Raw genomic sequence first — 14,738 nt, forward strand, 5'->3', positions numbered from 1 at the left:
TGGAGTCTTCATCTGGATCTCTTCCCCCCCACACACACACACACACTTAAGAACATAAGAACATAAGAAGAGCCTGCTGGATCAGGCCAGTGGCCCATCTAGTCCAGCATCCTGTTCTCACAGTGGCCAACCAGGTGCCTGAGGGAAGCCCGCAAGCAGGACCCGAGTGCAAGAACACTCTCCCCTCCTGAGGCTTCCAGCAACTGGTTTTCAGAAGCATGCTGCCTCTGACTAGGGTGGCAGAGCACAGCCATCACAGCTAGTAGCCATTGATAGCCCTGTCCTCCATGAATTTGTCTAATCTTCTTTTAAAGCCATCCAAGCTGGTGGCCATTACTGCATCTTGTGGGAGCAAATTCCATAGTTTAACTATGCGCTGAGTAAAGAAGTACTTCCTTTTGTCTGTCCTGAATCTTCCAACATTCAGCTTCTTTGAATGTCCACGAGTTCTAGTATTATGAGAGAGGGAGAAGAACTTTTCTCTATCCACTTTCTCAATGCCATGCATAATTTTATACACTTCTATCATGTCTCCTCTGACCCGCCTTTTCTCTAAACTAAAAAGCCCCAAATGCTGCAACCTTTCCTCGTAAGGGAGTCGCTCCATCCCCTTGATCATTCTGGTTGCCCTCTTCTGAACCTTTTCCAACTCTAGAATATCCTTTTTGAAATGAGGCGACCAGAACTGTACACAGTATTCCAAATGCAGCTGCACCATAGATTTATACAACGGCATGATGATATCGGCTGTTTTATTTTCAATACCTTTCCTAATTATCGCTAGCATGGAATTTGCCTTTTTCACAGCTGCCGCACACTGGGTCGACATTTTCATCATGCTGTCCACTACAACCCCGAGGTCTCTCTCCTGGTCGGTCACCGCCAGTTCAGACCCCATGAGTGTATATGTGAAATTCAGATTTTTTCTCCAATATGCATAATTTTACACTTGTTTATATTGAATAGCATTTGCCATTTTTCCGCCCATTCACTCAGTTTGGAGAGGTCTTTTTGGAGCTCTTCGCAATCCCTTTTTGTTTTAACAACCCTGAACAATTTAGTGTCATCAGCAAACTTGGCCACTTCACTGCTCACTCCTAATTCTAGGTCATTAATGAACAAGTTGAAAAGTACAGGTCCCAATACCGATCCCTGAGGGACTCCACTTTCTACAGCCCTCCATTGGGAGAACTGTCCGTTTATTCCTACTCTCTGCTTTCTGCTTCTTAACCAATTCCTTATCCACAAAAGGACCTCTCCTCTTATTCCATCACTGCTAAGCTTCCTCAGAAGCCTTTGGTGAGGTACCTTGTCAAATGCTTTTTGAAAGTCTAAGTACGCTATGTCCACTGGATCACCTCTATCTATATGCTTGTTGACACTCTCAAAGAATTCTAATAGGTTACTGAGGCAGGACTTTCCCTTGCAGAAGCCATGCTGGCTCTGCTTCAGCAAGGCTTGTTCTTCTATGTGCTTAGTTAATCTAGCTTTAATCATACTTTCTACCAGTTTTCCAGGGACAGAAGTTAAGCTAACTGGCCTGTAATTTCCGGGATCCCCTCTGGATCCCTTTTTGAAGATTGGCGTTACATTTGCCACTTTCCAGTCCTCAGGCACGGAGGAGGACCCGAGGGACAAGTTACATATTTTAGTTAGCAGATCAGCAATTTCACATTTGAGTTCTTTGAGAACTCACGGGTGGATGCCATCCGGGCCCGGTGATTTGTCAGTTTTTATATTGTCCATTAAGCTTAGAACTTCCTCTCTCGTTACCACTATTTGTCTCAGTTCCTCAGAATCCCTTCCTGCAAATGTTAGTTCAGGTTCAGGGATCTGCCCTATATCTTCCACTGTGAAGACAGGTGCAAAGAATTCATTTAGCTTCTCTGCAATCTCCTTATCGTTCTTTAGTACACCTTTGACTCCCTTATCATCCAAGGGTCCAATCGTCTCCCTAGATGGTCTCCTGCTTTGAATGTATTTATAGAATTTTTTGTTGTTGGTTTTTATGTTCTTAGTAATGTGCTCCTCAAATTCTTTTTTAGCATCCCTTATTGTCTTCTTGCATTTCTTTTGCCAGAGTTTGTGTTCTTTATTATTTTCTTCATTCGGACAAGACTTCCATTTTTTGAAGGAAGACTTTTTGCCTCTAAGAGCTTCCTTGACTTTGCTCGTTAACCATGCTGGCATCTTCTTGGCCCTGGCGGTACCTTTTCTGATCTGCGGTATGCACTCCAGTTGAGCTTCTAATATAGTGTTTTTAAACAACTTCCAAGTATTTTTGAGTGATGTGACCCTCTGGACTTTGTTTTTCAGCTTTCTTTTTACCAATCCCCTCATTTTTGTGAAGTTTCCTCTTTTGAAGTCAAATGTGACCGTGTTGGATTTTCTTGGCAATTGGCCAGTTACATGTATGTTTAATTTAATAGCACTGTGGTCACTGCTCCCAATCGGTTCAACAACACTTACATCTCGCACTAGGTCCCGGTCCCCACTGAGGATTAAGTCCAGGGTTGCCGTCCCTTTGGTCGGTTCCATGACCAACTGGTCTAGGGAATAGTCATTTAGAATATCTAGAAACTTTGCTTCTTTGTCATGACTGGAACACATATGCAGCCAGTCTATGTCCGGGTAGTTGAAGTCACCCATTACTACCACATTTCCTAGTTTGGATGCTTCCTCAATTTCATATCTCATCTCAAGGTCTCCCTGAGCATTTTGATCAGGGGGACGATAGATCGTTCCCAGTATTAAGTCCCTCCTGGGGCATGGTATCACCACCCACAACGATTCTGTGGAGAAGTCTGCATCTTTTGGGGTTTCGAGCTTGCTGGATTCAATGCCTTCTTTCACGTATAGAGCGACTGCGCCACCAATACGTCCTTCCCTGTCCTTCCGATATAGTTTATAAGCAGGGATAACCGTATCCCACTGGTTTTCTCCATTCCACCAGGTCTCCGTTATGCTCACTATATCAATGCTCTCCTCTAAGACCAAGCACTCCAGTTCTCCCATCTTGGTTCGCAGGCTCCTAGCATTAGCGTACAGGCACTTGTAAGCAGTGTCTCTTCTTGCAATTTACTTCTTAAAAGCCATTCACACCATTGCTAATTGCATGAATGGCATGTGTCTACTTTGCCCCTGAGATCAGTCTTGAATTAGAGATATCAGGGAATAAACTGGTGGCTTTCTTTGTGCAAAACATGCTGTGGCACAGGAGAGTTGATATGGGGAGGGGGAGAGGAGTCTACAGCTGTAAAGAAATTACCCTTCCGTCAAAGGTCAGGAGAATGGAGTCACTCTTAATGTCTCTGTGAATCACACCTTGGGAATGCAGATAAGCAAGTGCCTGCAGGACTGACTCACAAACTGTAGCAATTTGCTCTTCATTTAATCTGAAAAAGAAGAGGTGGGGGGGAAATGTGATTGGAGGTATTTTTCTTTCAAGCAGCAGAAACAATTAAAAATGCAATTACATTCCACAGCATTAGATTAAGACAAATTCCTGCTCCATTCAGAGTAACAGTTCATAACGGAATAGTGGTAGCCTGATTTAGAAATGGGCTAGACAAATTCATGCAGGATCTGTCTTTTGGTAAATGGGATAGTTACATGGAAGCTTCATATATAGAGGACACCTCCAGACTGTCAGGACTTTGAGGGGGATTCAAGTGCATCCCGGGAAATTTAGGGTTACACAATTAACATGGATTAAAAGTCGCCTTTGTACAACAAATCCACTTTAAAAAAGGAAACAGACTTTTTGCATTTAGGAAAGTGACAGGGAAATGCACTGAAAACGCTGGGATGAACAAATGATGAATGGGAAGGCATTTAAACATCCTGCAAGGAAATCAGGACAAATGCGCATTGTCATATAACCTCCCACCAAACAAATCAGAACATGTACTGCCTTCAAGTCAATTCCGACTTATGGCGACCCTGTGAATAGGGTTTTCATGAGACTGAGAGCAGTGACTGGCCCAAGGTGCCCCAGTGAGTTTCATGGCTATGTGGGAATTCAAACCCTGGTCTCCCAGGTCGTAGTCCAACTCCTTAACCACTACGCCACACTGGCCAGTGTGGTGTAGTGGTGAAGGTGTTGGACTATGACCTGGGAGACCAGAGTTCGAATCCCCACACAGCCATGAAGCTCACTGGGTGACCTTGGGCCAGTCATTGCCTCTCAGCCTCAGAGGAAGGCAATGGTAAACCACCTCTGAATACAGCTTACCATGAAAACCCTATTAATTGGGTCGCCCATAAGTCGGAATTGACTTGAAGGCAGTCCAAATCAGAACAAATACTCACTAAAGAGTGGACATAATCTATCCTCTGTGTAAGCTCTGTGCAATCAAATCAGGATGAATGCTGAACAAAGAGGTAACCTGGAAGACCCCGGAGGGAACATGCTGGGGTTAAATAATGTCACGTTTATACATTGTTCCACCAGGAGGCTGCCAAATTGGAGTTCATTAGCAAATGTGACACTGTGAAAGTTGGTCTCAACAAACTGGGAGTGGGCAGCTTGCTACCGAAAGCAATTGCCCTTCTTTGTGTTCTTTTTTACACAATGGATCTTGCTATGCCTATTCAGTCCCAATGGCTGCTAGTTGGGAGTGGATGATGGGATCTTGTGTTCATTTGACTGAATTCTGATTTATTTGTGCTCTGCATGGGACACTGACTGTTGTCCCTTGCATTATTTGATCTTTGGGGCTTCCTCCCCCCCTCTCAGGATATCTTAAGCACCTCCTGAGCCCACATCATTATTTGATCTCAGGGGCAAAGTAGACACATGCCATTCATGCAATTAGCAATGGTGTGAATGGCTTTTAAGAAGTCCGATCACTGACATCATCTGGAGGGCCGTTGTCCCCTGTGTTACAGAGGCCCAACTGGCCTTAACCAGAAGTCAGGCATGTAGTGTCACTGGTTCCATGCTGTGGAACACTCTTCTAGCAGAGATTCAGAAGGCATCCTCGCTTTTGACTTTCAGGTGTCAACAGGCCTATGCAGCTGTTTAAAATTTTCTTGAGTAGTCAGTCATTTTAATGAATGTTTCTTTTGATGCTTCTGGACACCACCCCAGTATTTTGAGAGAGAGCAGTAGATAAATACTTTTATAAATAAATAAATATACCTATTTCCTCACTTACTGCCATTTCAGATATCCAACAAAGGGAGCCTTGGCCGATGACAGCTTGTGCAATAATAGATTTGTTTAGCCTTTAAAGGCCACAAGACCTTTCATTGTTGTTTTTGCAACAGACTCACAGGGGCTTCCCCTCAGGAATATGCCCCACTTGGAACGTGCTCAAAAGCCACTGCCTGACCACTGCTAGAAACAGTATTCTTGGCTAGGTTATAAATATATTACTCCACACTGGTCACATTGTTTTCCTTGTCCCCCCCCCTTTTTTTTAAAAGGTATTTCCATTTCTATAATAATAATTTAATAATTAAGATTTTCTGCTTTGCCTCTTCAGGACATGGACATGAGCTCCACAAGCTAGAGGGAGCCCCAGCTGACAAAGCGTCAAGGCCCCAGCTGACGAAGCAGCAGGACGAGGAGGCAAGGGCCCCCCACTCTGCCCATCTGTTCCCTGACCTCAACTAAACCGCAGTTTCCAACCCATTGACGTAATAAACCTTAAACAAAATTATGCAGGTAAGAAGCCAGCAGGGGTGTGGGGGCTTTCCAGTGTTTTGCACCGCCTGCAGCATGTACGACTATCTGCCTGTTGGACAGAAGTCGTGGGTGTGCTCTCGGCGCAATGAGCTCCTGGCTCTCCGGGAACGACTTCATTTCCTTGAGGCCAAGGTGGCGGACCTGGAAAAGCTGAGAGAGGCAGAGAGGTGTGTGGAGGAGGCCTTCAGGGACGTTATAGCTGTGTCCCACTCCAAGGATGATAGCTCTTCTGCTATCATGGAGAACGATGGTCTCAGGGAAGGAGAGCATCCAGCTGAGGAAGAGGGAAACGATCCCTTAGAAGGGACCCATTCCTTGGGGGATGAGCAGCTATCCTCTCGTGCCGAGGATATATCTCCAGGGGGTGGAGGGATCCTTGTAGTGGGTGATTCGATCATTAGGAACATAGACAGTGGGGTGTGTGATGGGCGTGTAGACCGCAAGGTGTTTTGCCTGCCTGGTGCGAAGGTTGCGGATATCACCCGTCGTTTAGATAGTTTGGTAGACAGTGCTGGGGAGGAGTCAGTGGTCGTGGTGCATGTTGGCACCAACGACATGGGGATATGTAGCCATGAGGTCCTGGAAGCAAAATTTAGGTTGCTAGGTAGGATGCTGAAAGCCAGGACCTCCAAGGTGGCTTTCTCTGAAATGCTACCGGTTCCACGTGCAGGACCAGCCAGACAGGCACAGCTTAGCAGTCTCAATGCGTGGATGAGACGATGGTGTCGGGTGGAAGGGTTTGGATTTGTTAGGCACTGGGGAACATTTGGGGACAAGCCAGGCCTGTACAAAAGGGACGGGCTCCACTTGAACCAGAATGGAACCAGACTGCTGGCACGTAAAATTAAAAAGGTGGCAGAGCAGCTTTTAAACTGACTGAGGGGGGAAACCCGACAGGAGCTGAGGAAGGTCCGGTTCGGAATAAACCTCCCCCTGGGATAAAGACCAAATAAATGATGAAATTGTAAAAAGGGTAGGCCTAGAAGTAGGCATTGTGAGAGCAGGGGCACAGGATATAAATTCAGAAGGGCAAAATTACCACAGGCCAAACCAAAAGTGCCAAAGACACTTGAAGAGAGACACTGCTTACAAGTGCCTGTACGCCAATGCTAGGAGCCTCCGAACCAAGATGGGAGAACTGGAGTGCTTGGTCTTAGAGGACAGCATTGATATAGTGAGCATAACGGAGACCTGGTGGAATGGAGGAAACCAGTGGGATACGGTTATCCCTGGATATAAACTATATCGGAAGGACAGGGAAGGACGTATTGGTGGCGGAGTCGCTCTATACGTGAAACAAGACATTGAATCCAGCAAGCTCAAAACCCCAAAAGAGGCGGACTCCTCCACAGAATCGTTGTGGCATAACGGAGACCTGGTGGAATGGAGGAAACCAGTGGGATACGGTTATCCCTGGATATAAACTATATCGGAAGGACAGGGAAGGACGTATTGGTGGCGGAGTCGCTCTATACGTGAAACAAGACATTGAATCCAGCAAGCTCGAAACCCCAAAAGAGGCGGACTCCTCCACAGAATCGTTGTGGCATAACGGAGACCTGGTGGAATGGAGGAAACCAGTGGGATACGGTTATCCCTGGATATAAACTATATCGGAAGGACAGGGAAGGACGTATTGGTGGCGGAGTCGCTCTATACGTGAAAGAAGACATTGAATCCAGCAAGCTCGAAACCCCCAAAGAGGCGGACTCCTCCACAGAATTGCTGTGGGTGGTGATAGCATGCCCCAGGAGGGATTTAATTCTGGGAACGATCTATCGTCCCCCTGATCAAAATGCTCAGGGAGACCTTGAGATGAGATATGAAATTGAGGAAGCATCCAAACTAGGAAATGTGGTAGTAATGGGTGACTTCAACTACCCAGACATAGGCTGGCTGCATATGTGTTCCAGTCATGACAAAGAAGCAAAATTTCTAGATATTCTAAATGACTATTCCCTAGACCAATTGGTCATGGAACCGACCAGAGGGACGGCAACCCTGGACTTAATCCTCAGTGGGGACCGGGACCTGGTGCGAGATGTAAGTGTTGTTGAACCGATTGGGAGCAGTGACCATAGTGCTATTCAATTAAACATACATGTAAATGGCCAATTGCCAAGAAAATCCAACACGGTCACATTTGACTTCAAGAGAGGAAACTTCACAAAAATGAGGGGATTGGTAAAAGGAAAGCTGAAAAACAAAGTCCAGAGGGTCACATCACTCAAAAATACTTGGAAGTTGTTTAAAAACACTATATTAGAAGCTCAACTGGAGTGCATACCGCAGATCAGAAAAGGTACCGCCAGGGCCAAGAAGATGCCAGCATGGTTAACGAGCAAAGTCAAGGAAGCTCTTAGAGGCAAAAAGTCTTCCTTCAGAAAATGGAAGTCTTGTCCGAATGAAGAAAATAAAAAAGGGCACAAACTCTGGCAAAAGAAATGCAAGAAGACAATAAGGGATGCTAAAAAAGAATTTGAGGAGCACATTGCTAAGAGCATAAAAACCAACAACAAAAAAATCTATAAATACATTCAAAGCAGGAGACCATCTAGGGAGGCGATTGGACCCTTGGATAATAAGGGAGTCAAAGGCATACTAAAGAACGATAAGGAGATTGCAGAGAACCTAAATGAATTCTTTGCATCTGTCTTCACAGTGGAAGATATAGGGCAGATCCCTGAACCTGAACTAACATGTGCAGGAAGGGATTCCAAGGAACTGAGACAAATAGTGGTAACGAGAGAGGAAGTTCTAGGCTTAATGGACAAAATATAAAAACTGACAAATCACCAGGCCCGGATGGCATCCACCCAAGAGTTCTCAAAGAACTCAAATGTGAAATTGCTGATCTGCTAACTAAAATATGTAACTTGTCCCTCGGGTCCTCCTCCGTGCCTGAGGACTGGAAAGTGGCAAATGTAAATCTTCAAAAAGGGATCCAGAGGGGATCCCGGAAATTACAGGCCAGTTAGCTTAACTTCTGTCCCTGGAAAACTGGTAGAAAGTATGATTAAAGCTAGATTAACTCAGCACACAGAAGAACAAGCCTTGCTGAAGCAGAGCCAGCATGGCTTCTGCAAGGGAAAGTCCTGTCTCAGTAACCTACTAGAATTCTTTGAGAGTGTCAACAAGCATATAGATAGAGGTGATCCAGTGGACATAGTGTACTTAGACTTTCAAAAAGCGTTTGACAAGGTACCTCACCAAAGACTTCTGAGGAAGCTTAGCAGTCATGGAATAAGAGGAGAGGTCCTCTTGTGGATAAGGGATTGGTTAAGAAGCAGAAAGCAGAGAGTAGGAATAAACGCACAGTTCTCCCAATGGAGGGCTGTAGAAAGTGGAGTCCCTCAAGGATCAGTATTGGGACCTGTACTTTTCAACTTGTTCATTAATGACCTAGAATTAGGAGTAAGCAGTGAAGTGGCCAAGTTTGCTGATGACACTAAATTGTTCAGGGTTGTTAAAACAAAAAGGGATTGCGAAGAGCTCCAAAAAGACCTCTCCAAACTGAGTGAATGGGCAGAAAAATGGCAAATGCTATTCAATATAAACAAGTGTAAAATTATGCATATTGGAGAAAAAATCTGAATTTCACATATACACTCATGGGGTCTGAACTGGCGGTGACCGACCAGGAGAGAGACCTCGGGGTTGTAATGGACAGCACGATGAAAATGTCGACCCAGTGTGCGGCAGCTGTGAAAAAGGCAAATTCCATGCTAGCGATAATTAGGAAAGGTATTGAAAATAAAACAGCCGATATCATCATGCCATTGTATAAATCTATGGTGCAGCTGCATTTGGAATACTGTGTATAGTTCTGGTCGCCTCATCTCAAAAAGGATATTATAGAGTTGCAAAAGGTCCAGAAGAGGGCAACCAGAATGATCAAGGGGATGGAGCGACTCCCTTACGAGGAAAGGTTGCAGCATTTGGGGCTTTTTAGTTTAGAGAAAAGGCGGGTCAGAGGAGACATGATAGAAGTGTATAAAATTATGCATGGCATTGAGAAAGTGGATAGAGAAAAGTTCTTCTCCCTCTCTCATAATACTAGAACTCGTGGACATTCAAAGAAGCTGAATGTTGGAAGATTCAGGACAGACAAAAGGAAGTACTTCTTTACTCAGCGCATAGTTAAACTATGGAATTTGCTCCCACAAGATGCAGTAATGGCCACCAGCTTGGATGGCTTTAAAAGAAGATTAGACAAATTCATGGAGGACAGGGCTATCAATGGCTACTAGCCATGATGGCTGTGCTCTGCCACCCTAGTCAGAGGCAGCATGCTTCTGAAAACCAGTTGCCGGAAGCCTCAGGAGGGGAGAGTGTTCTTGCACTCGGGTCCTGCTTGCGGGCTTCCCCCAGGCACCTGGTTGGCCACTGTGAGAACAGGATGCTGGACTAGATGGGCCACTGGCCTGATCCAGCAGGCTCTTCCTATGTTCTTATGTTCTTATGATACAAAGGACACTTTTTTCTTGACTGGTTGTGGAGACATGAACAGAGTGTGCAAGGTTTGTTTTTTGTGTTGTGTATTCTTGTAGTCTCATATTTGCATACACAACATTTTTTGGGATTTTTCTGTGAACATAAGAAGATTCCTGTTCGACCAGGCCAGCGGCCCATCTAGTCCAGCATCCTGCTCTCATAGCAGCCAAGCAGATGCCTAGGAGCAGTCCACAGCAGCAGAACCAGAGCGCAACACGTCTCTCCCCACTTGTGATTACCAGCAACCAGTATTCAGAGACATACTGCTTCAGATAGTGGAGGGAGAGCATAGCCATCGGGGCTAATAGCCACTGACAGCCATATCCTCTATGAGTTTGTCTAATGCTTCTGCTAGAAATGATTTCTTTATGACATGTATATTCTGTCTTTCCTCAAGGCAATGATCCCCCCCCCTTTTAGCCTCATAACAACCCTGTGAGATTGATTAGGCTGAGAGATAGTGACTGGCCTAAGGTCATCCAGTCATGACGGAGTGGGGATTTGAACCTGGGTCTCAGTCATCCTTGTCATCACACTACTTGAAACTCCATCACTGGATTTGAAGGATTCACAAGACTGACAACATCCCTTCTTGGGAACAGCCAGAGATGTTAGTACCATGGGGAAAAAGTCATTTCTTTCTTTTATACAACATTGTTTAATGCTCTCCCACACTCTGAACCAAGTGGAAGTAACGTGGGTGGGGCTCATGACAGGCAATGTGGGGAGCTTGCTGAGCCCCTGAAGCCAATAAAGGTCAAGAGCATCAATATTTTGACATCATCCAGGGCGATACATGAATCTTCCACACAACTTGCAGAATGCCTAATGAGAGATTGCATTCTCCCAGGGCCCTCTGTGTTGCAAAGACAACTTGGGCAGGAAAGGATGGAAGAAGTGTGTTTTTACCAACCTGATTTGGGAGAGAATATCTGTGAGAGCTCCTCCTTGGAGAAATTCCATCAACACCCAGAGCTCATCAGCAACAAGGTAGCTTTTATACATCTCCACCACATTATCATGTTGGTAGTCTCTCATTATCACCACCTGGGAAAATGTAGCAGACAAATAACTAACAATTCACACACCAATCTGCAGTTCACAGTTGGTCCCTTCCCAAACCATACTTCCACCACCCTTCTTTGTAGACTGGCCCATATCCTCTCTTTTTTTCCTTTTATGATTCCCCATCTGCCCTTTAGAAATACAGGATTGGATCCAGTTAGTCATACTTTAGCCCCACTGAAATCAGTGGGAAACATTAGTCACAACTAACTCAAGTCCCTTGAATTTCAACGAGACTAATGCATGACTAACTTAAGTCTGGATCCAGCCCATGCAGTGTTCCTTGCCATCTGTTTGTGTCCAACATCTCTTTCCATGGCATCACCTCATTAAAAAGAAGCTCACGTCGCTGCTGCTTTCGTAGGTCCATCATCTTCACTGCCACCTGCCGCCCAGAATGCTTCTCGCGAGCAATGCACACAATACCTGTAGACCCTTCACCAATCTTAACATAGTTTTCCAGCATCGTCCTGGGATCACCTTGGTCCACCACCATCCTCAAAGCAGCTTTGAATTGCTCATGAGTTACAACGACTGGGTCCTCATTGGACGGCTGGGCTTTAAAGTCCAAGGGAAGGTGGAGGTTGCTGGAGCTGGTCTGGGTGTGCCTGTTCCGGGGCGATCCCGCTGGCGACGGTCTCCCTGGAGGGAGGGGAGTTGCATTCTCTGCTGTTGGGGATTTCTGAGGAGTGCCAGTCTCTGATATCCTAGCATAATCCGGCGCTGGCTGGTCAGAGGGAAGTGACTGGGATTTGGCTGCAGGGCTGTAGGGTGAACCCCAGTGCTGTAGCGGCCGAAAGAAAGGACTGGGCTTGAGGAGAAGAGGAGAAAATAACATGATCAGGAGGGCTGTCAGTCCAATTAAAGAAATATTCCCTCAATCAAATAATTGCAAATGTTTCATTAGTTGCATACGAGAATAATCCAAATCCCCTTTGTGCTGGGATGGCAGGGTTGGATAGGGTGGAGGTGTCCCTGTGCCCAGTCCTGCTGGGCTCCACCTGCCTCCACCTGTGAAGTGATGCCAGCATCACTCCATCAATGTGGATCTCCCTATCTTACCTGCTGAACAGGATGGAAGTGTCACTTGCAAATTTCCCCACTCCCCACCCCACGGCCGCCAGCAGAAAGTTCTGAAATGGGACATTTGGGGGGCAGGGAGGGGCTGAGCTAGCCCAGGATCCACCCTGGTTGGCACGCACAGCAGGGCTGCAGATGTGGCAGTGGCCCCATAACTCTGTCAAGTCCCACTGGGTAACAGGGGTTGGATTGTGCCCCAAATCTGCATAAATTGGCACTTGACTAAAACAACTGTTTTGAAGACAGGAGCCTAGCTTCCTAAGTTTTTAGAAGACATGCTAGCATGTTATTCTAAGAGGCACCTGCAATCTTCAGTACTGATATTAGAAATATATTACAAATTTTGTAGAAAAAATGTTCCCTAAGTAATGGGGGATGTCTTTCCAATCAATTAAAAAGGTGGAAATCAGTTAATCTAATAGACTGATTGCAGCTCTAAGGAACAGAATAACAGAGAATAGATGCCAGTAGGCATTATCCATTTGCTTTGAACGTTCCAGGAGCTAGTGTCATCCAATGGTTGTTGTATTGGGTTTGTACCAGTTGAGATTTGGGTCCAGATTCTTGCTTTGTATGGTGTCAGCCAGACTCTCAAAACTCCTGTCCTCCAGCTCTACAGCTGGAATGATCACAAACTATACACAAGACTGTTTCAGGATAAACTGCCTAAAGTTTGTAAGAAGCTGACATAGGCTTTTGCGTTTCCTGCATCTTGAAATGGGAACATAGAACTACACTGACTAGAAATGTGCACTTGATTGAAGAATGGCTTTTTCATTTTCTGTCATGCATCATTCATACACACTAAAAAGGCTCAGGAAAATGTTCATGGCTTAAACTTGATCATTTTCAAGAGCAACAGGAAAGGAGCGACTTCCTCACACCACCACCCCTAACTCTTGAGCTTATCCTGAACCTCCGCCAATTACAGCACAAATAAGAGATTTTTGGCAGTGGAGGCACCCTTGCATTAGGGTTGGAGAAGGGGAGCTGGTGCCCTATGTTTGTATTTTAAAAAACCTACTAAAAGATTCTTGAAATGACAGAGCATTGCTGTGGGACAGGCAGGAGTTAGCTCAGAAGTACTTTTTTTACTTTTTCTTTTTGAAGGGGTTTATGAGCACTCATGCAGCGAATTGGATAAATGGTCTTCCTAGACCAAACTTAAACATTACATATTTCTCCTTTTAAAAAGCATTCCAAAACTGCACAGGTGTGGAGTAGAAAAGGGGGAGAAAATTGTCTCTCCTAGTTTGTGGTCTGTCATATCAATCTGTCATCTCCTAGTTTGTGGCCTGTCATATCAATCAATCAAATCAATCATTAGCTCTTTAATAAAATCATATCTGTTCTTCGAGGAAGCAACCAACCAACTGGCCTTGTTTGCATGCCATAGTAAACAAGAGTTAATTGTTTACCATAAATATGCTGATCTGGGTTGGTTTACTCCTTCCTACTAGCTAGTAGAAACAGCAAATCACAATCCCTAGCTTAATGTTGTGTCCAAACAGCATTGCATTTTGTTCCATATAATCCCTGCTCTGTAGCCAACATTTGTTCTTGGCTTACTGATTGTGATTTCTTTGGAGTGAAACAAACCATAATATCTGATTCAGACATAACACTAAGACAGAGATTGTGGTTTGTTTCCTCTGCTCACTAGTGAGGAAGAGCAAAACAGCCCAGTTCATCACATCCATGCTAAACTATTAACTATGGTTTACTGTGACGTGTGAACTGGGCCACTGAGTTACAGTGACAGTCACACAAAATATACTGATATCTATCAGCAAAGTGCTGATTATGCTTGGAGGAGCAGATTTGGATTTTAGAAGGTACCTTCTGATGTTCTACAAAAGCCCTGAAAAACTGATCTGGTGATGATGGAAGTACAGGAGGAAAAATATTGCACACAACCAGAGAAGGGTAAGAACATGCCTCATTCTCTGAAAGCAAATCTGTATCATATTCAGGAACACCCATACCGCATTAAAAACATAGTTGCTCAATTTTAGTTATTAACAGGTAGTTGACTTTTCAAAACATGCACACCATAAATGCAAACCATTTGTTTATATGCAACAAAATATTTCACATATCTAGTATCTCCATGACAACCAAATCAATCGTTAGCTCTTTAATAAAATCATATCTGTTCTTCAAGGAAGCAACCAAAACAGAGCAACTCTAATAATTTAAAAGCTGTAAAAAATTTAAAAAAATCTTCCTACTAATTTTGTACAAAGTGCATTTTAATAAAATAATGTAGCAAAATCTTCCATATTGCCATTACAGGCGGGCCCAGCTTATATGGCAGGTTCCATTCCAGACTGCCGCTGTAAAGCGGAAATCAGCGTAAAGCGGAACCCACTGACGATAATTGGGCGTGTCGTGCAAAAATGACGTC

General features: G+C 44.7%; 1 protein-coding gene across 5 annotated transcripts in view; it reads right to left on the bottom strand.

Moving 5' to 3' along the window:
- PAK6 (p21 (RAC1) activated kinase 6) overlaps positions 1 to 14,738 on the bottom strand; it is a 69,466-nt gene that overhangs the window by 5,858 nt on the left and 48,870 nt on the right. For all 5 annotated transcript variants that reach the window (XM_061613204.1, XM_061613205.1, XM_061613201.1 and 2 more), the window contains 3 exons: positions 11,577 to 12,062; positions 11,100 to 11,233; positions 3,269 to 3,395 (listed from right to left, as the gene is read on the bottom strand). In XM_061613204.1, coding sequence (XP_061469188.1) covers positions 3,269 to 3,395; positions 11,100 to 11,233; positions 11,577 to 12,062 — 747 coding nt within the window. The remainder of the gene's footprint in view (positions 1 to 3,268; positions 3,396 to 11,099; positions 11,234 to 11,576; positions 12,063 to 14,738) is intronic.

Source organism: Rhineura floridana, chromosome 2 (assembly GCF_030035675.1).
Source record: "Rhineura floridana isolate rRhiFlo1 chromosome 2, rRhiFlo1.hap2, whole genome shotgun sequence".
Taxonomy (NCBI): domain Eukaryota; kingdom Metazoa; phylum Chordata; class Lepidosauria; order Squamata; family Rhineuridae; genus Rhineura; species Rhineura floridana.